The 23,669-nt window shown below is 41.0% G+C and overlaps 1 protein-coding gene across 1 annotated transcript in view; it reads right to left on the bottom strand.

The window, feature by feature from the left end:
• LOC129698002 (glypican-6-like) overlaps positions 1 to 23,669 on the bottom strand; it is a 738,013-nt gene that overhangs the window by 216,323 nt on the left and 498,021 nt on the right. The window contains exon 3 of the mRNA XM_055636811.1: positions 23,268 to 23,659. Within this exon, the coding sequence (XP_055492786.1) occupies positions 23,268 to 23,659 (392 nt within the window). The remainder of the gene's footprint in view (positions 1 to 23,267; positions 23,660 to 23,669) is intronic.

Genomic DNA, 23,669 nt, shown 5'->3' with positions numbered 1-23,669 from the left:
TATCCCTCTATTCCCTGCACGCCCATGTGCCTATCTAAAAGCCACTTTATAGAAATATAGAGACACAGTCATAGAGCATGGTCATAGGCCCTTTGGCCCAACTCATCCATGCCAACCAAGATGTCAATCCAAGCTAGTCCCATTTGCCTATGTTTGACCCATATCCTACTATACATTTTCTATCAATGTGCCTGTCCAAATACTTTTAAACATTGCAATTGTATGGACTGCTCAGGCCCCTTTTAAATCTTTCACCTCTCCTTCAATCTAGCTACTTTCATTTTTGACTCCCCTAACCTGGAAAAAAGACTGACCATTCAGAAGGTGATAGGTGCCTATAATATGCTGATTGGGGAAGCGGTAGAAATAGATATAATAGGAACGTTTGAGAAAGGCAGGAAATAAAAGCAGATACGATTAGGTTAGATTTATGTCATAATTGGCACTGAATACTAAAGGCTAAAGGGTCTGATCCTGTGTAGTACTGTTCTATGTTCTATCTTCCATCTCTCCAGGAAGTGAGGGTAAGATTCACATTGTCAGTTAACAAATGCATGAGCTCACATTTTTCAGGATTTAATTCCATTTGCAATTTCTCTGTCCTTATTACTAGGAGAGCATACTAACATGCTGTGTATGCGTGTGGTACACCAGCTGCACAGCGGCTCAGAGGAAAGCGCTTCAGAGGGCCATTGACAACGCCCAGAGGATTGTCGGCTGCCCTCTCCTTACCTTGGAGGACTTACACAGTTCCCGCTGCATCAAAAAATCCCAGAGTATTATAAAGGACATTTCCCACCCCGGACACTCCCTGTTTGAACTGTTGCCGTCAGGCAGACGGTACAGATCTACAAGGACAAGGACGAACAGACTAAAAAACAGTTTTTACCCCACTGCTATAAAAGAACTAAATGTAGCTGCCAAGGAACACAGGGGCGATACAGACTAAGGGACTGTGGTACATTGTGAAATCGACAGAAGGATGGAGGGTTGGGTGTTTATGCGTTCTATTTTCATGATATTTATTTTAGTTGTTTATCTTTTAATATTTTATCTTGTATGTATCGTTAGCTTTTAGAAATGATTGAATGGTGCACTGACTGGCTGACATTTTTAAATTTTGTTGTACATGGTTCATGTTACAATGACAATAAAGAAACTATTCTATTCTATTCTAACTCAGCACTATCATTCCACAGGCTACCTTCCTCACTATCAGCAATACCAATCTTCATGGTGTCTGTAACATTTCTTATCATACCTCCTGTACTCACATCCAGATTGCTAATGTTCATAATAAGGTCCAAGGACTCCAGAAAATATTCTTGTGACAGGAATCTTGATCACAGGATTCCAATCAAAAAACTGACCTTGGATTATCACACTTCTTCCACCAAGCCAATTTTGAATTTAATTTGCCAAATTACCATGGATTCATGTGCTTTGATATTTTGGATGAGTCTCCTGTGTGAGATCTCATCAAAGGCCTTATCAAAAGTCTTTCCAAGTAGACAACTTCAATGACACCACTCTCATCTTTACTCATTTTTATTTCCTTGAAAAATGTAATTGAATTAGCCCAAGAGGACTGACAACAAAGCTATGTAGTCTTTTGCAGATCAATTCCATGTACCTCTAAGTGCAGATTAATCTGATCACTCAGAATAATTTCCAATAATTTGTTTACCGCTAATGTTAGACTCATTACCTTGCAATTGCATGGTTTATCTCTATATCTCTTCTTCAATAAAGTCACCATATTTGCTAAGCTCCAGTCATCTGGCACATCTTCTGTACTAATAAAGTTTTGAACATTTTGTTCAGAGGCCCTGTAATTTTCTCCCTTCATCTAAATCATTAATATATATTGTAAATAGCTGCGGTCTCAGCACAGAGCCTTGCGGTACACCACTAGTCACTGCCTGCCATTCTGAAAGGGACCCGTTAATCCCTGCTCTTTGTTTCTTGTCTGCCAACCAATTTTCTATCCATGTCAGCACTCTACCCCAATACCATGTGCCTTAATTTTGCCCAGTAATCTCCTATGTGGGACCTCATCAAATGCTTTCTGAAAGTCCAGGTACTCTACATGCACTGGCTCTCCATTGTCCATTTTCCTCGTTACATCCTCAAAAAATTCCAGAAGATTAGTCAAGCATGATTTCCCCTTCGCAAGTCCATGCTGACTCAGACCGATCCTGTTACTGCTATCCCAATGTGCCGCTATTTCATCTTTTATGATTGACTCCAGCATCTTCCCCACCACCAATGTCAGGCTAACTGGTCTATAATTCCCTGTGTTCTCTCTCCCGCCTTTCTTAAAAAATGGGATAACATTAGCTACACTCCAATCCACAGGAACTGATCCTGAATCTATAGAACATTGGTAAATGATCACCAATGCGTCCACGATATCTAGAGCCACTTCCTTAAGTACCCTGGGATGCAGACCATCAGGCCCTGGGAATTTATCAGCCTTCAGTCCCATCAGTCTACCCAATACCATTTCCTGCCTAATGTTGATTTCCATCAGTTCCTTTGTCACCCCAGATCCTCTGGCCACTAGTACATCAGGAAGATTGTTTGTGTCTTCCTTAGTGAAGACGGATCCAAAGTACCTGTTCAACTCATCTGCCATTTCCTTGTTCCCCATAATAAATTCACCTTTAGTCATCTTCAGTTGCTCATAAACATTACCCAATCCTCTGGCTTCCCGCTCATCTTTGCTATGTTGTACTTCTCTCTTATTTTTAGACTGTACCTGACTTCCTTTGTCAGCCACGGTCGCCCCTTATTCCCCTTGAAATCTTTTTACATCTTTGGAATGAACTGATCCTGCACCTTCTGTATTATTCCCAGAAATAGTTGCTGTGTTGTTCCACTGTCATCCCTGCTAGGGTATCTTTCCAGTCAACTTTGGCCAGCTCTTCCCTCATGCCTCCATAGTCCCCTTTGTTCAACTGTAACACAGCCACCTCTGATTTACCCTTCTCCCTCTCAAATTTCAAATTAAAACTTACCATATTATGGTCACTACCTCCTAATGGCACCTTAACTTCAAGTTCCCTAATTGCAGAAGATTAAACCCTTTGCTGCTACTACCCTCTAATTTTTACACCCCGGTTTACCCACCTATCTACTCCTCTATATCTTGCTGTTAAGAAGTAAAGTGATAGTTCCCCTTTTGTTCATAAATTTCATCTATTCGAAGATCCTTTGAGGGTGGCTTCTCTCCTTGCAGTAATAGAATGGAGTAATTTGCTCACACAATTGCTCTTCTATCTTGCTCAGATTATTTAGAGGTATAAAGAACAATCTCAAGTGCGACCCCCCATTTTTGTACTTTGGGTCAACAGATAATTTAATCTGATGATCCTTCCAGCATGTCATCACTTTTTGATAATTTATATTGTATCTTCACCTACATTGCCACCTCCCCTTCTCATACTACTCGCCTTCTGTATAGTATAGTAGTATAGTATAGTATAGTATAGTATAGTATAGTATAGTATATCTTTATTGTCATTTTCCTGGGTACTCACATACCCAGAGGAAACAAAAAAACGTTGCTCAACCAGTGTCCATTCAGTGTGCAGTAAAAAATAAATAGAAATAAAAATACATATATCATGAACAAATTAAACACTACTCTCTACTAAACATCAACAGGCGTTCCGATTGGCAGCGGCACGACAGTGGCTCTGCTGCAGTGTGTCCAGGTTGGTGGTTGGTGCGCGATACTTTGGCAGGGGGCAAAGTCCGTTTATCAGTCTTATAGCCTGCGGGAAGAAGCTGAGGAGCATCCTGCTGGTTTTGCTCCTGTACCTCTTCCCAGATGGCAGGATGGAGAATATGTGATGTGATGGGTGGTAGGGTTCTTTGATGATGGAGATGGCTCTGCTGATACATCTCTTCCTGTATATGTCCAGCAGGAAAGGGAGTGGAGCACCAATAATCCTGCTGGCGGTCTTCACAATCCTGTCTAGTTGGTGCCGTTCGTACGCCTTGCAGTTCCTGAACCAGGAAGTGATGCCGTAGATTAATGTGCTCTCGATTGTCCCCCTATAAAAAGTTCGTAGGTGTGTAGTGGGGAGACCTGCTTTCCGTAGTCTTCGGAGAGGGTGTATTCGCTGCTGGGCTCTCTTGACCAGTGCTGTGGTGTTGGACGTGGACGTCAGGTCATCTGACAGGTGGAGTCCTAGGAACTTCACGCTGCTGACCCATTCCACATCAGCTCCGTCGATGTGCAGAGGTGTATGGTGTTGTTTTCCCGCCCTCCTGAAGTCAACCACCATCTCCTTAGTTTTTCCCACGTTGAGAATTAGGTTGTGGGATTTGCACCATCCTGTGAGCAGCTCCACCTCCATCCTGTACGCCGACTCATCATTGTCACTGATGAGACCCACCACTGTTGTGTCATCAGCGAACTTGTTGATGAAGTTGTTGTTGAGTCTAGCAGTACAGTCGTGTGTAAGCAAACTAAACAGCAGGGGGCTTAGGACACAGCCTTGGGGTGAGCCAGTGCTCACGGGTATGGTTTTTGATGTCCTACTGCCCACCTTGACTGTCTGCTGCCATTCCGATAGAAAGTTCAGGACCCAGTTACATGTGCCAGCATCAACCCCCAATAGCTCCAACTTCTCCAACAGCTGCTGCGGAATGATTGTGTTAAAAGCAGAGCTGAAGTCTATGAACAGGATCCTGGCATAAGTATTTTTCCGATCAAGATGTAAGCCCTATAACTGATAATATGAACACATTTTCAGAATAGTTATTTCATATTTTCTTAATTTCCTCATATTTTCATGTCTTAGAGCCCTTGTCTGCTTTATTCACATCACCTTTTCTCATATTTCAATCTTTGCTGATCTCCCAGCAACCTCAATAGAATTTGCAAACCAACATGTGATAATATTGTTCCGGTTAGTTGATGTGCAATCCAACTGGCAGGAAAAGATCCGATCTTCCTCAGAACTGGTCCCAATAACCCAGGAAACTAAAACACTCTCTCCTGCATCATCTGTCCAGCCCCACATTCACCTGCACTATCATCCTATTTCTCTCCATGCTGGCATTAGAATACATTTTGATATTACTTTGTGGTTCTGATTCTTAACTTCTTAACTTCTTTCTAATTCATTAAAATGCAGGTAGAACATTCAATTTTTGATCTTTATTTAAGGTACCAATATGTACCATGATATCTTATTGTTAATTTTCTCCTTCCACAATGCTCAGTGACATTGTTATCAAACACAAAGTGCTGGAAGAACTTAGCAGGTCAGGTAATATTTGTGAAGGGAATGGACATGGCAATGTTTAAACATTGCCTATCCATTCCTTCCACTCATGTTGCCTGACCTGATGAATTTCTCTGGCATTTTGTGTTTGATTAAGATTCCAGTACCTGCAATTTCTTGTGTCTCTAGTGACATCCTTAATGGCACCAAGGAGGTGACACACTTTCCTAGAATCACATCTGTAACCCAGAAGCACCTAACTATCTAATCTTCTGTAACTACTACTCTTTTAATGTTCTCTTCCTTCCCTGTAGCTGATGTGCTTCTTATCAGACTTCCCTTGGGAATTTTTTCACCCCTTTCAGTATTCAGAACCAAATATTGGTAGGAAAGCCGGATGCCCTTAGGGGTCCACTGAGCTGTATGCTGCTCTTATATATCTATTTGGCAGTCACCAAGGCATTCTCTGACTGCATCCTCTGTGAATAATGGCATTCCATAGAGATTAGTGGGTCCCAGTTGTTCAATAATTTGTACAAGAGGACAAAATAATATATCTAGGTGATAACTACAAAATTACTGTCATACAGCCAGTCATACAGTGCAGAAATATGCCATTCAGTCCTCAATGTCCATGCCAACCACCAAGTTCCTATCTATAATAATCCCATATATCAGCACTGTCCATTGCCTTCTATGCCTTGGAAATGCAAGTGCTCACCTGGTTACATCTCAATGTTGTGTGAGTACCTGTCTCCACTGTCCCATCAAGCAGTTTCTGGATGAAAATGTTCTTCCTCAGATTCCCTCTGAACCCTTAACCCTTACCCTAAACTTATGTCCTCCAGGTTAAGACACCTCTGCAATGGCCTCTTATGGCCTTTATAATTTTGTCTAGATTGATCGGGTCCCTCTCAGTTTTCTCTGCTTTGTGGAAAACAAACCCGGAGTCTCCAATCCTAACTGAAATTTTCCACGTCAAGCAACATCCTGGTGAATCTTCTCTTCGCCCTCTCCAAAGCAATCTTAACCAGAATAATAAATGGCTTTGATCATGTAGATGTTCTAGGGTGCCTGGAATAAATCAAATTGAGGGATGGCCATTTAGAACTGGTGAGAAGTTGTTTCTTCTCTAAGAATTCTCAGCCCTTTAGAGGGTCAAATCGCTGAGCATATTCAAGATAAGAGATCAATAGTTTTAAGTTCGTTTGTCATATGCATCGATATGAAATGGAACAATGAAATTCTTACTAGTTGCATTTTTACAGGCGTTTGGGCCATTAAGGGAATGGTGAGGTGAAGGATTAGCTATAATGTTTTATCGAGTGGCAGAACAGACAGAAGTGGCATCTTCACATATCCAACATTAAATTCTGTTTGCATCAGAAGAAACATTTTTTATTTAAAGTTCATAAATTCTATCAGAAATGCCAATTACACAGAATAAAATGCTTTCTGCTCCAGGAGTAACTACGAGGTAACACGGCATGTTTGTATGAAATGCAAAACAGGAAAGCAGACTTTTATCTAAATGGTGGCCGATTAGGAAAAGGGGAGATGCAGCGAGACCTGGGTGTCATGGTACACCAGTCATTGAAAGTAGGCATGCAGGTGCAGCAGGCAGTGAAGAAACCTATTGCAGGCAGGTGGGACTAAGGGGGAAAAAAAAATTTTGTTCGGCATGGACTTGTAGGGCCGAGATGGCCTGTTTCTGTGCTGTAATTGTTATATGGTTATATGGTTATATGGTATGTTAGCTTTCATAGCAAAAGGATTTGAATATAGGAGCAGGGAGGTTCTACTGCAGTTGTACAGGGTCTTGGTGAGACCACACCTGGAGTATTGCGTACAGTTTTGGTCTCCAAATCTGAGGAAGGATATTATTGCCATAGAGGTAGTGCAGAGAAGGTTCACCAGACTGATTCCCGGGATGTCAGGACTGTCTTATGAAGAAAGACTGGATAGACTTGGTTTACGCTCTCTAGAATTTAGGAGATTGAGAGGGGATCTTATAGAAACGTACAAAATTCTTAAGGGGTTGGACAGACTAGATACAGGAAGATTGTTCCCGATGTTGGGGAAGTCCAGGACAAGGGGTCACAGCTTAAGGATAAGGGGGAAATCCTTTAAAACCGAGATGAGAAAAAAAAATTTCACACAGAGAGTGGTGAATCTCTGGAACTCTCTGCCACAGAGGGTAGTTGAGGCCAGTTCATAGGCTATATTTAAGAGGGCGTTAGATGTGGCCCTTGTGGCTAAGGGGATCAGAGGGTATGGAGAGAAGGCAGGTACGGGATACTGAGTTGGATGATCAGCCATGATCATATTGAATGGCGGTGCAGGCTCGAAGGGCCGAATGGCCTACTCCTGCACCTAATTTCTATGTTTCTATGTTTCTAAATCCAATGGGGGTGGTGAGAGGCATTATTAACTTACACAAGCTAGTCTGCGAAGCCACATATTGAAAAGCAAACACGGCTTCCTCGGCTACCTGCACTCCCCCAGTAATTCATGGATACTTAGTCCTATAAAATCTTAGAGTATTAACTCTTATTACCATTAAAAAATAATCAAACCAGCTGGATTTGGCTTAACCTGAAAACTTGTCATTCTTTTGATATGCAACCTGACCAGAACTCAAAGGAAATAATTGGAACCCTTTGGCCTGTTTGGGTAGCCAGGCTCTTCTTAAACAACCTCAGCCGCTGATAACCCCTGGTGCTTGCTAGTTGTAAGATAAACTGGTCAGTGGGTGTGTGGATAACTTTGAGCATATCTGTTTTATTCCCGTCTCTTCTGCCCCTGCCCTGGGTAATACTTTCTTCATACACAATCTTCAGGAAACCAGGGGCACAAATCCATGCTGCCACTGCCTTGTTTGCTGATAATCTATGCCACTTTATCAAAAGGGTAGTACAGTGGCGCAGCTGGTAGAGCCACTTCCTCAAAGCACGAGAGACCTGGATTCGATCCTGATCTTGGATGTTGTCTGTGTGGAGATTACACATTCTCCCTGTGACTGAGTGGGTGTCCTCCAGTGCTCCGGTTCCCTTACACATCCCAAAGGCGTGTAGGTTTGTAGATTAATGGGCCTATATAAATTGCCCCTAGGAGTGTAGGGAATGGCTGAGAAAGTGTGATAATATAGAATGGTCGGTGTAGATTCGGTGGGCTGAAGGGCCTGTTTCCATGCTGTAGTTCTAAACTATAAAATTAAAAGCCTTTAACTGCAACCATTTTGCAATACAAATTGCTCTTAGACCATTACTTTTTTTTCCCCAGAGTGTTTTTTTTTCTGAAAATGTTACAACCAGAGATTGTTGAGGAGAAATCAGTGAAGTTAGTGTATCTCTTGGCTGACGTATACTGGAAGAAGCAACCTAATTGTGATGCCTTTCTACCTCCTAAGAGTGACAAATTATTTGCTGAAAATGGATTACTTAGTTCCAGGCTGGACACTGCCTTTGCTAAATGGTGGGAAGTGGTGCTTTGAACAGTTGTGATATTCACATTGTTTATTTTTGAACAACATATCGATTGTTAAGCCACAGCAAAGATAACCAATCAATCACATTGATGTCAGAACTACAATTCAATCTTCCTGAAGCACTTTTCCCCAGCTGGCTGACTTAATCTTTTAGCAGCTTTTGAGTTTGAACAGATGGCACTTCACTTCCCATTAACCAACCCTGTACTTGTACCATTCTTTGGTTTTAGTAATAACATGCTACAGTTGAGTGACATTCTGTACGTGAAGTAAATTGTAACCAGTGTAACCCATGTTATCAGAATGTATAAAATGATTTTTTTAAAAATAAAGCTTGTGTCACTTGAACAAAGTTGAATTATGGAAGATATATGCTTGCAACAAATACTCTTGTTTCTTTTTCCTTTTTATAATCTTCATTCCGAACACTGTCAGCAGCATGTAACTATATGTATCTATAAAACCATTCCGTGTACAACTGTGAAGATGTACCTGAAAGCTATTACAAAATCACAACTTAGACAAGGTTTGACTTATCATGCTGGCTCTTAGTTTGATAATGCTTCAGATTTCAACGTCTTCCCTACTTTTTGAATCTTCCAATGCCTTATTCTTCCCATAAAATCTCAGCGATTTCTACATCACAAACCCACCCGAAAGTGGGTGGCTGAATTTTCAGCTACAGGGTATCTTGGATCTGATCTTTGACTTCCCACACACCCTCCTCGCATCATACCATTTTTTAGTTTGTCTTAGAGCCACAGCGCAGAAATAGGCCCTACATCCCACCGACCAGCGATCCCTGAACATTGACACTATCCTACACACAAGAGGGACAATTTCACATTTATACCAATTAACCTACAAACCCACGCGGTCACGAGGAGAATGCACAAACTCACGACAGACAAGCACCCATGGTCACGATCGAACCCGATTCTCTGGTGCTGTAAGGCAGTATCTCTTCCACTATGCCACCGTGCTGCCTGTTCCTCTTTAACTTACCTTGATATGTACCTCTACAACCATACGTCTTTCCTAATTGCTCCTCGTGAGGGTCAGTTTCAGGTTTGTTTTTTATTGTTTCTGTGAACTGGTTGAAACATTTTACTATGTTATGGTCACTAAATAAAGCCAAGTTGTCATTGGCTAATGACTTACTGTTTGGTTTGTAAACAGTAGAAACTATAATTAATTTTTGGTGTATAAATGGAAGTCCATAACTCAAAGACATACTTCATGCCCCTTGCAAAATGATTACTGGACATTAATTTTTCATTAAAATTCACTGTTTTAATCATTCTTAACAAGCAAAAATGACGATAGTGACAGTACAGGCTAATAATAAACCAACAATTAATTGGTATTGAAACTGAAAAGGCATTAAACAAAAATATTATGACTAAGTATTCTCTAAAATTTTACAAACAACAGCAAACTTGGACCTAATTGACAACATGAGAATACATTAAGGAGGTTTCATCACCTAAAGCTCTTCAGCTCCTGTGTACCCAAAGACCTTTTGAACTCCTAGCTGAACAATATATCGGCCACCAAGTTAAAGCTGCCTCTCTCAGCAACTCATTAAAAAATGAAGTATTGCAACTAGGTCAGTAGCTCAAATCTGTGTTTCCAGGCTTCAAGATCAGTTTATTGTCACAAGCACCAATTAAGGTACAGTGAAACTCGATCACCATACAGCCATACTAAAAAAAAGCAACAAGACACACAATTACATGAAAAGTTAACATAAACATCCAACACAGCGGATTCCCTACATTTCTCACTGTGATGGAGGGCAATAAAGTCTAATCTTTTTCCCTCTTTATTTTCCACGATCAGGGGAGTCGAACCATCCGCAGTCGGGGCGATTGAAGCTCCTGCGTTGGGGCGATCAAAGTTCCCGCGACGGGGCAGTCGAAGCTCCTGCGGCTTGGAGCTCCCGCAGTCGGTCCCTAATCAGGGACCATGAGGTCAGCGATGTTAAAGTCTGCCGGCTCCTGCGGTTGGCGCTCCGAGGTCGATCCCTGGCAAAGGGATCGCCAGCTGCACGATGGTAAGTCCGCAGGCTCCCGTAGGTTGAGCTCCCGAAGTCGGTTTCCAGCAGAGGCCGCCAGTTCCATGATGTTAGTCCGCAGTGCGGACGGAGATACGATACGCATGTCCGTCGAGGTAAGGGATTAAAACAATTTCCCCCACCCCCCACATAAAACAAGCTAAAGGACACTAAAACATACTAAAAACAACAAAGAAGGAAAAGGACGAAACAGATGTTGGCAAGGCAGCCATTCCTTGGAGCGCCAACCGTGGGAGCCTGCAGACTTTATCATCGCTGAGCTTGTGGTCCCCGGTTAGAGACCGACTGCGGGAGCTCCAAGCTGCAGTAGCTTCGACCACCCCAAAGTGTTATTAATAATTTTTGGTTTAGTAATTCCACTTATTGGCTTGTTCAGATATGGACAAGCATCAAATATAGTACAGGCCGAGCAGTGTATCATACCTGGAACTGGAAACATTGACACGATTAGTCTTTGAGTTCTGTGCTTAAACGGCTAATATTTTCACTTGAGTGTACTTGATTCAAAATATGATAAATTCTTCCATGATTACTATGAATAGTGTGAGATCAATGTCTGCCTAACACCCAACAATTGGCTTTGCTGAGCACATCTATCTAGCCTTCCATATACTGTATATCTTTTCCAAATAAAGAAAACCGTAAATCATAATATCTGAGGTTGAGGGATAAATTCAGAGACATATATGAATCAGGAATTAATCTGAAGATACTATCTGCTGTTGGAAATTTTAAACTGAGCGTTTCATTTGCTTGTCTGTCAGATACATTTGTGAACTGCCAACTGAAAAATCCTTCAGCAATATTTGGTGTAATCATCATGAAGAGCAGAAACTAGGGTGTTTGGTACTTTGAAAGCTATGGGAAGAGCATGCCACCAAGTCTACTGAGCAGCAATGAAAAGTTTCTCCACTTGATGTTCCAGCATAGAGGAGACTGAGCCTCTGCCTTCACTCATCACATTTGCAGGCTAAAGTATCCCTACCTGCTGTGTATACATCCCTCATTATGTCAAGCATGTCACTGATTGAGGCTTCTGAGGTGGTCCAGTCTGTTGCCCAATTTATTTTCTCTCTATTGATAATCCCTCATTTCCACTCCAGTTCTATGAGCTCTAAGGTGTTCACTTTTCCTGACAATAGATGTGAATTGTATTTCAAAAAATGTGCTGTTTGGTACTTCTGCAGATCCTTTCAGGTATGTGCTGCAAGTAAACAAATATTGAAAGCATGCAGGAGGGATTACTTCACTGTGGCCTGGTAGACTACCTCTGGCTATATTTCACTCCTCTTTTCTTCTTACCTGACACACTTTTGTCTTCTTTTAATCTCTATCCTTTGTCCACATATCTGCTGAACAACACCACCCCGTCATCTGTATCCACCTATCAACTGCCATGCTTTGACCTGCCTTAACTTCTTTCCCAGCTCCTTGAACTGAAATTGAGTCTGTGGTGGATCAGTTGACTAGACACATGATGCAGCCAAAGAATGGAAATAAATTTCTGCAAGCAACCAAATTTGAGAAGAATGCTCCACCATCCTTCTTCATCTGTTTCAAATAGGAATGGTGTCCCCTGCATATTTCATGGAATTGTTGTGTACTGGGGATCACGTCCATTGTGCCTTACAATGGAGGGAAATGGCATTGCAAATAGGGGATCAGCTCCTGGCCACTGGGAAGAAGTAGTTGAGGAGGTGGTAAAGAGATAGTAACAGGTTAAGACAAGCTGCTTGCATTGGTGGAAAGTTAAAAGAGAATGAAAATGATTATCAAAAAATCCATATGAGGTTAGGTTAGGTTCTGGAATGCAGTGGCAAGAATAGCAGTAGAGATGCATTCAACTGTATTATTAAAACATGAACTGGTTATGTACATCCATGAAAATAAGTTACAGTGCTATGTAGGGAATGGGGTTATTTGGTTTGCTCTTACATAAATCTCATATGACTCAACAGGCTAAATGACCTTTTTTCTGTGATGCATGCACGGATATTTTTAATCATAGGCTTGCTTTCAAAGTACATTTGTTTTAACTTTCATGTCTGATAGCGTATAATTACCACAGATTTGAATAACATGAGGCTTTACGCAAATGCAAAAACATTTAATATTCCACACATTAACATTCTTTGCTTAGATGAGCATACTTTTAATTACAACATATATTCTTTAAAAGATTGTCATTAGCTCTACTCATCTACTCCATTAAGTCTACAATGGTACAATGAACGTCACTTTCTGCAAAAGATTGATTGAGTGAAGGCATCATAAAATATAATGTGTGGTATATTATGACTGGCTATGAAGTCATGATTTAAAAGGACTTACTTTAACAAATGAGCAGCATTTCTCACTTTTTAGAATCTGACTGCTCAGGCTGTGATAACACTGCGTTCATTACTGGCTACAAACAATAAGGCTCACTTTCTCAATGATTCCTTTGAATATAGTATCTTGAATGCATTTGCAAGGCTTTGAAAACAGTCCAGGCAACACATTTCTGGTGAAATTAATGGCTGTCAAAAGGCTATATTATACTAGTTCGGGGCTCAATTATTTCCCATCTAAAAGTCTTCAATATGAGTTATAGTAATGGAAAGGAAGAGCTGGTACATTTAAATTGTCCAAGTTGCATTTGAACACCACTTTGCCAAGAGCATCCACAAAGCCGTTGAAAATAAATCTGCCCATTTCTGCTTGTTATGGAGCTTCTTAATTGACATTTGCTTTGGAGGCCTTGCATTAACAGCAATATCACTCTTCCCTCTCTCTCTTATGAATTGCGGACTATATCTTGAAGTATTTCTTGCAATCTGTGTTCACATTGGTCTATATAGATTTCTTAATTATTACAAATAACTAGCACACCTAATAAAAATTAGGAAGTCTCTATGTTGACAAATAAATAGCTGAGGAACACAAGTGCATAATATTCCAACTATACATATTGAAACACGACAGGTAGATTTTCATTTTGGTAGTCTGGAAGTTCAATTTGAATAGATAATCTGAGTTTACAAACTTTTCAAAACATAACAGACATTTTATGATAGCCTAGAAATTCATTGATGTGGGTGAACTAATGACCAGTCATGGGGCTATAGAGAGATGTAGCATGGAAATAGGCTCTTCTGCCCTGCAAATTGGTGCTGATCATCAATCTCCCATTTGCACCAATCTTATCAATCCCATTTTTATTCTCTCCATATTCTCATAAATTCTTCCAAGTTTCTACCTCTCACTTGCTTACATCAGACATCTTAACGTGGCCAATTGACTCACCAACCCATATATCTTTTGGATGCAGAAGGAAACCATATCACAGGGCATGAATCTGTGGAATTATTTGCCACAGAAGGCTGTGGCCAAGTCAATGGATATTTTTAAGGCAGTGATAGAAAGGTTCTTGATTAGTACAGTTGTCAGGGGTTATGGAGAAAAGGTAGGAGAATGGGGTTAGGAGGGAGAGATAGGTCAGCCATGATTGAATGAAGGAGTAGACTTGATGGGCCAAAATACCCAATTCTGCTCCTGTCACTTATGCCCTTATGACCACCCAAAGGACATCCACATGGTTACAGAGAAAATGTGCAAAACTCCACACAGACAACACTCAATGTCAATATCATACTTCAGGCTCAGGAACTATGTAGCGGCAGCAGTGCTAATAGCTGCACCATAGTGGTGCACAAAACCACTACAGTAAAAATCAGCATCATGCAAGGTGCAAGACACTGGATGTAAATTAATTACCTTGGTCACATATTTTGGCATTGCCGAAGATGCAAAGGAAGTCTATGACGAGGCCCACGTCCAGGTTTGAACTGTCTTGAGGGACAGTGGGCCAGCAATTGTGCTGGGGACTTGATCTGACCACTTGTATCAAGGTTTTGACTTAGGCATTACAGCAGATGCTTGAGGGATTGAGCATTTGGGAAGCTGGGAAGCTGGGAAGCCAAAAGTGGTGACTATGGAGTGGGATTGATGAGAGATTAAGTGTAGAAACCAAAGTCTAGCGTGAGGGCCAAAATTGATGGTGATCATGAGATCAATGGATGACATTTTTGGATTTAGTGGAGGGCATGTCCTTTTCCAAAAGGAAGAGTGTAAATGAGGGAACTTACTTGCATGGGGTTCCTAACTTTGGACTGAAACCTATTCAACAACCAATGCTGTTGAAAAATAATGGTTCAGCACAAATGACAAGCACATCTCTTAATAGCATGAATTATGTCCTTTGATGCTGTTCTGATGTACAAATTATGCTTTTGGTGTAACAACAGCTGTTTGCAATCATTAATGCCTGATCAAATTTCCAGAGCTATGTGATTTGACCTTTCTATCATCATAATCATGTTGCACTCTATAATCAACTAACTTTCTTTATACCAAAAAAGGTATAAGTATACAGATTACTTACAACATAGTGCAACTCCTACTGCCGGTGTGCACATCTTTTTGCCACTACCCCCATCACCCTGTTCATTTCTCCTTTTTCTCATGTCCCAACCACTCCCTAGCCCGAGTCCCCTGTTATTTCTGTTATTCTCCCTCTTCTCCTTCCTCCTATTCACTTCCACCAATAGCTGTTATCAGACAACTGAACCGTCTTCACACCATCCAGAGTGTTGTTCTGACCTCTCATCTACCTCATTAGAGACCTTTGAATTATCTTCAATCAGACTTTATCTTGCACTAAATGTATTTGGCTTGATTGCAATCATGTATAGTCTTTTCTTTGATTGGAAAGCATACAACAAAAGCTTTTCATTGTACCTTAGTACACATGACAGTAATTTAAACTAAACTATCTGTCCCTCTGGCTTTATATTTCACTCCTCCTCTTCCTTCCATATTTGCCATCCTTTTGTCTCCATTTCATCTCTAGCCTTTGACACTATCTCCACCCATCTGGCAATCACCCCTCATCACCTGAATCCACCTATCACTTGTCAGGTTTTGCTCCATCCCTACCTCTCTTTACCAGCCTTCCGTGGCCCCCCATTCCATGAATCTAAAGAAGTGTCCTAACCCAAAACTCTGTTCATTTCCCACCTCGGATGCTGCTTAACCCACTGGGTTTATTCAGCAATATATTTTTTGCACCAGTTTCCAACATCTGCAGTCTCTTGTGTTCTCAGTGTAGAAATGTTGCCTGCCTGTGCCACTGATCCAATCAAAGGTGTACTATGTGAGTCTAACCACTGTATACACCAGTAGACTTTACCCAAAGCAGAAAGCAAAATATGCCCCAATAAGCTTTAGGGTTTCTTTCTTAGCATAAATGATGGAATCTGCCACATATTTGTAAGGCTACTAACGTAAAATAATTTCAGTTCTATGCTACAGGTGAATGTCAGGTTGGAAACTTAGAAACATAGAAAAATAGAAACAGAATGAGACAATTCAGCCTAGATAGTGCAAAAGAGAGGCGTAGATATAACCACAGAGAGAATGTTGGAAACACTTGGAAAGATGCATGAAACCAAAATAGTTTGGGAAGAAAGTTGCAAAACCACAGCTGAAGCAAAGATCAGTGCGTGATACTGAAGTTAAAAGGGAAGAAGTGTAGCATTAATCCAGCAACAGGGGAATGGAAAATATGGTCAGGTTGTAGTTCTCTACATATTCTGTTTCTAAGTAGCTACTGCTTACAATGATTACTATATCAATTGTATGAAAACACTTCAATGATGTACCACAACTGTAGAATGAAAAGCACATTGTCAACCAGACTGTTTACACGGATGGTTATGTTCTACATTCAAAGTGGCATTTTATGCCTACAATCTGTTTTTTAGTATCAAGTGAACATGTTCCATATTGCTACATTCAAGCTAATATCCAAGTTTATATAACTAAACTTTTAGCTACCAGTACTAGGATGACATCCAAAATTTAGGAATTGGCCTGGTATAAATTAAAGCTACAAGTACTGTACAATGTTCCCTATACTTTTATAAGAAACATATTGACAAACTGCTAGATGTTTATCATAGAATTGAATTATGTTAATTTAGTGAGAATGTTATTATACTGTAAACTACAGAATGAGGTTAACAGTTGTTTTAATCATTCAACAACTTTTCAGAAGACTGGCTATTTCTCTAAAATGGTTCAACTCTGAGGCAACTAGGAGATGTAACTGTAACTTGCAAGTGACAAACTATGAAATTCCTCCTTGTGCACCAAGCAAGAGACCTTCAACATTTAATGGTCCTGACTCGCCAATCAATTCTCAATCGCCTCATAACCACTGATTATCAAATCGGTCCTGATTCTGATACCAACTCCCAAATGACTTGCTCTGAATCCCCAATGGTAAAGCAGATGAAGGAATCGTTAATTCTGTACCACCAAATACATTAAGACTGGAATGTTACTAAATTTTGCCAGCTACGTCCACAACGAAAGTAGTGTTTGTGCTACCACACAATAACGTTTTAGCGTATTATTCAGTGCCAAGGATTTTCTTGGCAAAAAATCATTGGACATTAAATTATTATCAAACATCAAAATAATTTGGAAATTATTCAAAGCATAAATATCTAAGTTAATTTATTCCAAAGAGAGTCAGCATATTCCAAAGAGTGAATGGGATAAACTATCAGATTATGAAACAAAATAATTGAAACAATAACTCAGCATTACCAAGGAACCTAACAAGAACAGGGTATTGAAAGTAGTGATAATAAAGTCAGAGATGTTGGGATAAATGGGACCTGCCATTCTGAGTTGTGAGGTTGTGAAGATCTATAACTGATCTCAATAAACATGCATGTGTAGGAAAGAACTGCAGATGTTGGTTTAAATCAAAGGTAGACACAAAACTCCTTCAGTTTGAAGAAGGGTCTTGACTCGAAACGTCACCTATTCCTTCTCTCCAGAGATGCTGCCTGTCCCGCTGTTACTCCAGCATTTTGTGTCTACCTTCAATAAACATGCTGTTTGGAAACTGAAAGCATAAAGAAACAAACCAGGTCTAATCAAAATATACCATATCAAAGTGCTTTTGGATGAAATTGTTGAGTATTAGAGTACAGGTACTTTAATGCAAAATCATTCTCAACCCCCCCCCCCCCCCCCCCCCCCCCCCAAATGAAACAGTGATCAGTACTGCCCCAAGTAAATTACTAATCTAATTGAAGATAAAGCTTGAAAGGGAACTCCAAGAATTGGGTCAGAATATCCTAGCCTATTGATTTGGCTGTGAGCAGGTCAGGCAAATTTCACTGCTGTTTTGTGATGAGGGAACAGTTGTCATGGACTCCCAAACATAAGCTTAGATTCAAAAGAATGAAATCAAACTAATCAAAAATCTGCATTGCTGGTGGGGGCCAGTGTTTTCAGTAAACCCAAAGCTGAATATGAATACTCAAATGTGAAGCTTGGTGAGGAATAACTGCACCCCCTCCACACACACCTGGATCTCTTGCCATCAGGCAAGAGATATCGAAGCATCAAAGCCCGGACTACGAGGCTGCTAAACAGCTTCCTACCACAGGCTGTGAGGCTGCTAAACAGTCACTCTGCACTCACAGTCACTTGACTTGACTTGACTCTGCGGCTGGCACGGACACTTTAATAACTGGCACTGGCCACTCAAATCAGCGGCCCCGGACATTTTTTTTATGATTGGTTTACTGTTTTTAACATTGTGTTTTTTACCTGATTTTAACTATTTATTCTGTTCCATCAGGGACTGGATTGTTTTTTTTAGTGTTATTATGTGAGAAGTGTTTTAAATTTCATGTGCGAGGCTCCGCTATTCACTGGGAAACGTCTTTTCATTTTGCACTGTACTTGTTGCTTGCAAGATGACAATAAAGGTTGATTGATTGATTGATTGATTGATTAATGAAAATATTCAACTCATGATTTGGACAGTACACATTTTATTGTTCAAGTCTTAGCTTTAGTTTTAGAGATATTGCTTGCCCACCGAGACCGCACTGACCAGCGATCCCCGTGCACTAACACTATCCAACACACACTAGGAACAATTTTACATTGATACCAAACCAATTAACCTACACACCTGTACGTTTTTTGAGTGTGGGAGGAATTGAGGATCTCGGGAGAAACCCACATGGTCACGGGGAGAACGTACAAACCCCATACAGACAACACCCATAGGGTCTCTGGCACTGTAAGGCAACAACGCTATTGCTGCGAGACCATGCCGCCCTTAGGGACTTGGAGTGTTTCAGCAAAAAGTAAGTTAGACTAACAGAAAATGTAAGAGAGCTGTTGGCTTAGTAGATTACATCAACCCATAGAATGGATGACAGAGCCCGTGATAGTCTCTTCCATGAGTTGTGGAATGGATAAGAAAGGCTGGGTTCATTAAATGCTGACAAATACATTGGAGAGTAGAAAGAAACTAAATTCTTTGAAATAATATAAACACAAGATAGAGTTAAACTAACACAAAAAAAGACCTCAGCTAATACTTTCTGTGCCCAATCTATTACATCACTTCTTTCGTTGCTTATATGTTAGATCAGATAACAAACCAGAGCAAACTAATGAATGAAGGTGGTGAATACCAGTGGTCACTATGTCATGAAATGAGTTTTAACAAATCGAAAAGGTGTTCACCAAGATAAGCCTGTCATACTGAATCAAAAAGAACATCTCTTTCATCTAACAGGAAGATGTTGTTTTTAAAGGCTTGAAATTGTCCCAGCACAAGGTGGCTTTATTTATAACATTTGTATCTAAATCACTCACATCAGCGGAGCAGGATACAGCAACATAGAAAGAGTGGTACCTGTATTAATGGATGCAAATAAATGTGAGGTTGTAAAGTTTGGAGTAAGCCAGGATGATATAACTAATAATGCTCTGCATGAACACTGTCAAGAAAGCATGAGACCTATCTACTTACAGTCTCTGTAAACCTAATTTACTTTTTTCATTATTTTTGCTGAAACACGCTGAGGCGAAGTGATGAACGTGTACTGTTCAAATAATTGTCTAATTATGTTATCAGTCATCAAGCTTCACATCCCAGTGCCCATGTTATTGGTAAAATTTATACCCTAATGGCTCTTTCTCACGGTGCGACCTGAGGCAAGACTTAACAAGAGTTTAACATCGTGGGAACCTCCTGCGATAACAGTACGGCATTCGTGGACCACCGAGGACCTCCGTGGCGCTAACGGCAGGTAGTCGTGTAACTTGTTAAGGTCGGGAGAAAATTCAAACATTTTTGAATTTCTCCAAGAGTGACTTGAGCAGCGTTGCAACATTGTATGAACGCAGATGCCAGTGTGATATCCGTGCGATATCCGTAATGACTCTTGCGGGTTCCGTGGGAACTCCTGCGAACGGTAATATGGGTTGAGCACAACACCGGCTGAAAGGAGGCCATCGAGAAGCAGATGTACGCCTTTAAAAATGTTTTGGCATTGGCTTTTTCAAATGTTTTATGTAATTTATGTTTTTATGTGTCTTGAGTTCTATGTGCAAATCCTTTTCAGTTCCAGGTATCAGAGCGTTGGAAGCAGGATGCCAGAGGCCACTCAGCCACTCTAGCCTGCCCCCCCCCCCACCTACACACACTTACTGGGCGCAGGTGGGCATTGGGGAGTCTGAAGACGTCTGCCATGGTGCAAGCCATTTGGAACTTGGTCATCTGCTCATTGCCAGACCAGTGGAAAACCCCACTGACCGAGGAGTCCAGTAGGGAGGTATTCCTCATCAGCAGAGGGACCGCACAGTAAAGCAAAGCAAGATTCCAGCTGTGATAGTTTACAGTCAACTGTTCTCCCTCTACCCCTCGCTCACCATCCTCTTCGGGCAGTGCAGGGGTGCGAGCGGATGGCCAGCGTAGACCACTGGCAGCAACGTTACCCCACCCACGTGGCCGATGTGGCCCTGGTGTGCCGGCAGCTGTCCGAGCGATGGCTACAGGTCAGTGCCCCCCTCCCCTCCCTCTCCAACGCTCACACCCCCTCCACGTGCCTTGATGTGTCAGCAGCTGTCCGAGCACCACCTGTGGGAGTAGAGCCCCAACCCCCGATCCCATCCCTCTCCCCCACCCTGGAGAGAGGGAGGGAGGTGGGTGGGAGTGGGGAAGTGAGCGAGGGGGAGAGATGGGGGGTAGAGGGAGAACAGTTGACTGTAAACTATCACAGCTGGAATCTTGCTTTGCTTTACTGTGCGGTCCCTCTGCTGATGAGGAATACCTCCCTACTAGACTCCTCGGTCAGTGGGGTTTTCCACTGGTCTGGCAATGAGCAGATGACCAAGTTCCAGATGACTTGCACCATGGCAGACGTCTTCTGACTCCCCTATGCCCACCTGCGCCCGGTAAGTGTGTGTGGGGGGGTGGGGGCAGGCTAGAGTGGCTGAGTGGCCTCTGGCATCCTGCTTCCAACACTCTGATACCTGGAACTGGAAAGGGTTTGCACATAGAACTCAAGACACATAAAAACATAAATTACATAAAACATTTAAAGAACCCAATGCCAAAAAATTTTCAAAGGCGTACATCTGCTTCTCGATGGCCTCCTTTCAGCCGGTGTTGTGCTCAACCCATATTACCGTTCGCAGGAGTTCCCACGGTACCCGCAAAAGTCATTACGGATATCGCACTGGCATCTGCGTTCATACAATGTTGCAACGCTGCTCAAGTCACTCTTGGAGAAATTCAAAAATGTTTGAATTTTCTCCCGACCTTAACAAGTTACACGATTACCTGCCGTTAGTGCCACGGAGGTCCTCGGTGGTCCACGAATGCCGTACTGTTATCCCAGGAGGTTCCCACGATGTTAAACTCTTGTTAAGTCTTGCCTCAGGTCGCACCATGAGAAAGCCCTTTAAGGCTGTGGTTGAAATGATCCTGCAAATGAAATAGAACAGAATCCACCTATGGACTACACCTGAACTGATAAAACAGAGAGCATTAACAGCAACGACAGAAACAACAACAAAATTATCAGCAACCACAACAGCAGTATCACGTGTAAAAATCCAAATCAGTAGTAAAAAGCATTACATGATCAAAGTAATCAACTACACGAATATATAATAAATGTACATTCATGGAAAGGAGACGCAACTTTGAACAATGTCAAAAAGTGAGATGCAATTACTGGGTTTGAGTTTTAAAATGGATCATCCAAGTTAAGAGATTTAGAAAACAACCAGAAACAAAAATATTATTTTGAAGGAAGAAGTGAAATATTATTGTTCCTGAAATGAAAATAGATTGTAATAGTTGTAGGCAAGTAAGCAACTTGTACTTATTGAACAATATGGTTCAATAGGTCAGAATGCTATGATGCTCAGCCAAATGTCCACAGAGACCGGCCAGATGACTACTTATGGCATATTCTGCAGTTCGATGTCTGCACATAGTTCAAATTCCTTAAGTTTCTGATTCAAGGTGGCAGACACACTTTATATCTGGCCCCTTAGCTTTATTCTGGCTATGTCTGCCACATTTAGTGGAGGTTCATTCATTCAAATGGGGCCATCTACCTCTTCTTTAATAGGAAGCCTAGGTACGTTAATGCTTTTTATCAAAAATATGAAAAATCTTTAATTGATTAGCAGCAGTTTCGTGCGGACAGCCAATTTGGCGAGAATAATTTGGGGTGCATTGGGAAATGAAGATTTAATGGGATTGACGGGATTGCCCTACTATGAACATTCAAAGGGATGAATTGCCATAACATTTCCAGTTATATGGTTCTATGAAGCTTTTCATATCAGGTCTCCCGCCCTAGATTTTAAGTTTAATTGCTCTGAATCTGTTTAACCTAAGGCAAGGTTACAGAAGAGAATTACCAACTGTGTCATCCAGTTGAGGCCACTAAGCAAATATTTACCAGCAAAATTAACTTATTGCAAATTTCAATGCAATAACTGTGATTTAAAATATAATAATTTGAGCTTAATTGAGAAGTATTGAAATACCTTTGTTCAGTATACAGGTTGGCATGGACTCAGTGGGGTGTTTCTATGCTGTATTTCTAAACTAAACTAAACTAAAATAAACATAAAATGCTTCTGCAATCTTTTTACAAAATCTCCCATTGTAAGCAATTCACATCATTCTTGACAAGGCAATCGAGTTGGAATTAATCTTTATATAAATTATGCTGTAATGATGATTCAATATTATCAGCCTCAACAAAAAAAGTAATATTGATCATTTAAAATTAAATACGTAAAGTGAACATTGCTCTATTGCTATATTATATTAAGAAGCACCTTCTTTTATCTTCCAATAGATATATCGGAACAGGATGAATAAAGGTGATATCAGAAATCTGCTTATGAAGGATGAACAATGGACTATTTGGGCTCAATGGGTTGAACCATGATGCAACATTTCCAAATTTGGTGCTGAAAACAGTCATTTTTAACTTTTCTTTCATCTGTGCCAAAATGTGTACTTAAACCAAATAGTGTGCTCAATTTTAATTGAGAGGAATACATTTCTTACCTTTGATACTCTGTTGGCAACTTCTCTGCCAACAGTCAACCCCTGCACAAAGGTCCGAGCTGCAATAAAGGCCCTTGTCACCTGTATTTTTAGCTTTCGAGGCACGTCTCCAAATGGCTTGAGCTGTTCAGTGTATTTGCTGATGCATTCAAGGTAGTCCTCTGTGAAATGGTATTGGGGGTTTACCAGCTTGAACATTCGTTCCAGCAAATGGGCCCAAAAATCATTGAGCAATTCTTCCAGGTTTACATTGCCACCTATGTAGTACCGTTTTAGTTCTGTGAAGAGATCTTGGAACACCTCGGAATTCTTCATGTAGAGTTGGCCATAAGTCTTTATAAACATTTCATTGAAAGACTTCTCTGAATTTTCCAAGAGTTCTCTGAAAAACTCTGTAAAAAC

Source organism: Leucoraja erinacea, chromosome 6 (assembly GCF_028641065.1).
Source record: "Leucoraja erinacea ecotype New England chromosome 6, Leri_hhj_1, whole genome shotgun sequence".
Lineage (NCBI taxonomy): Eukaryota > Metazoa > Chordata > Chondrichthyes > Rajiformes > Rajidae > Leucoraja > Leucoraja erinaceus.
Note: the sequence above shows the minus strand (reverse complement) of the source record. Positions and strands in the feature narration are given on the sequence as shown.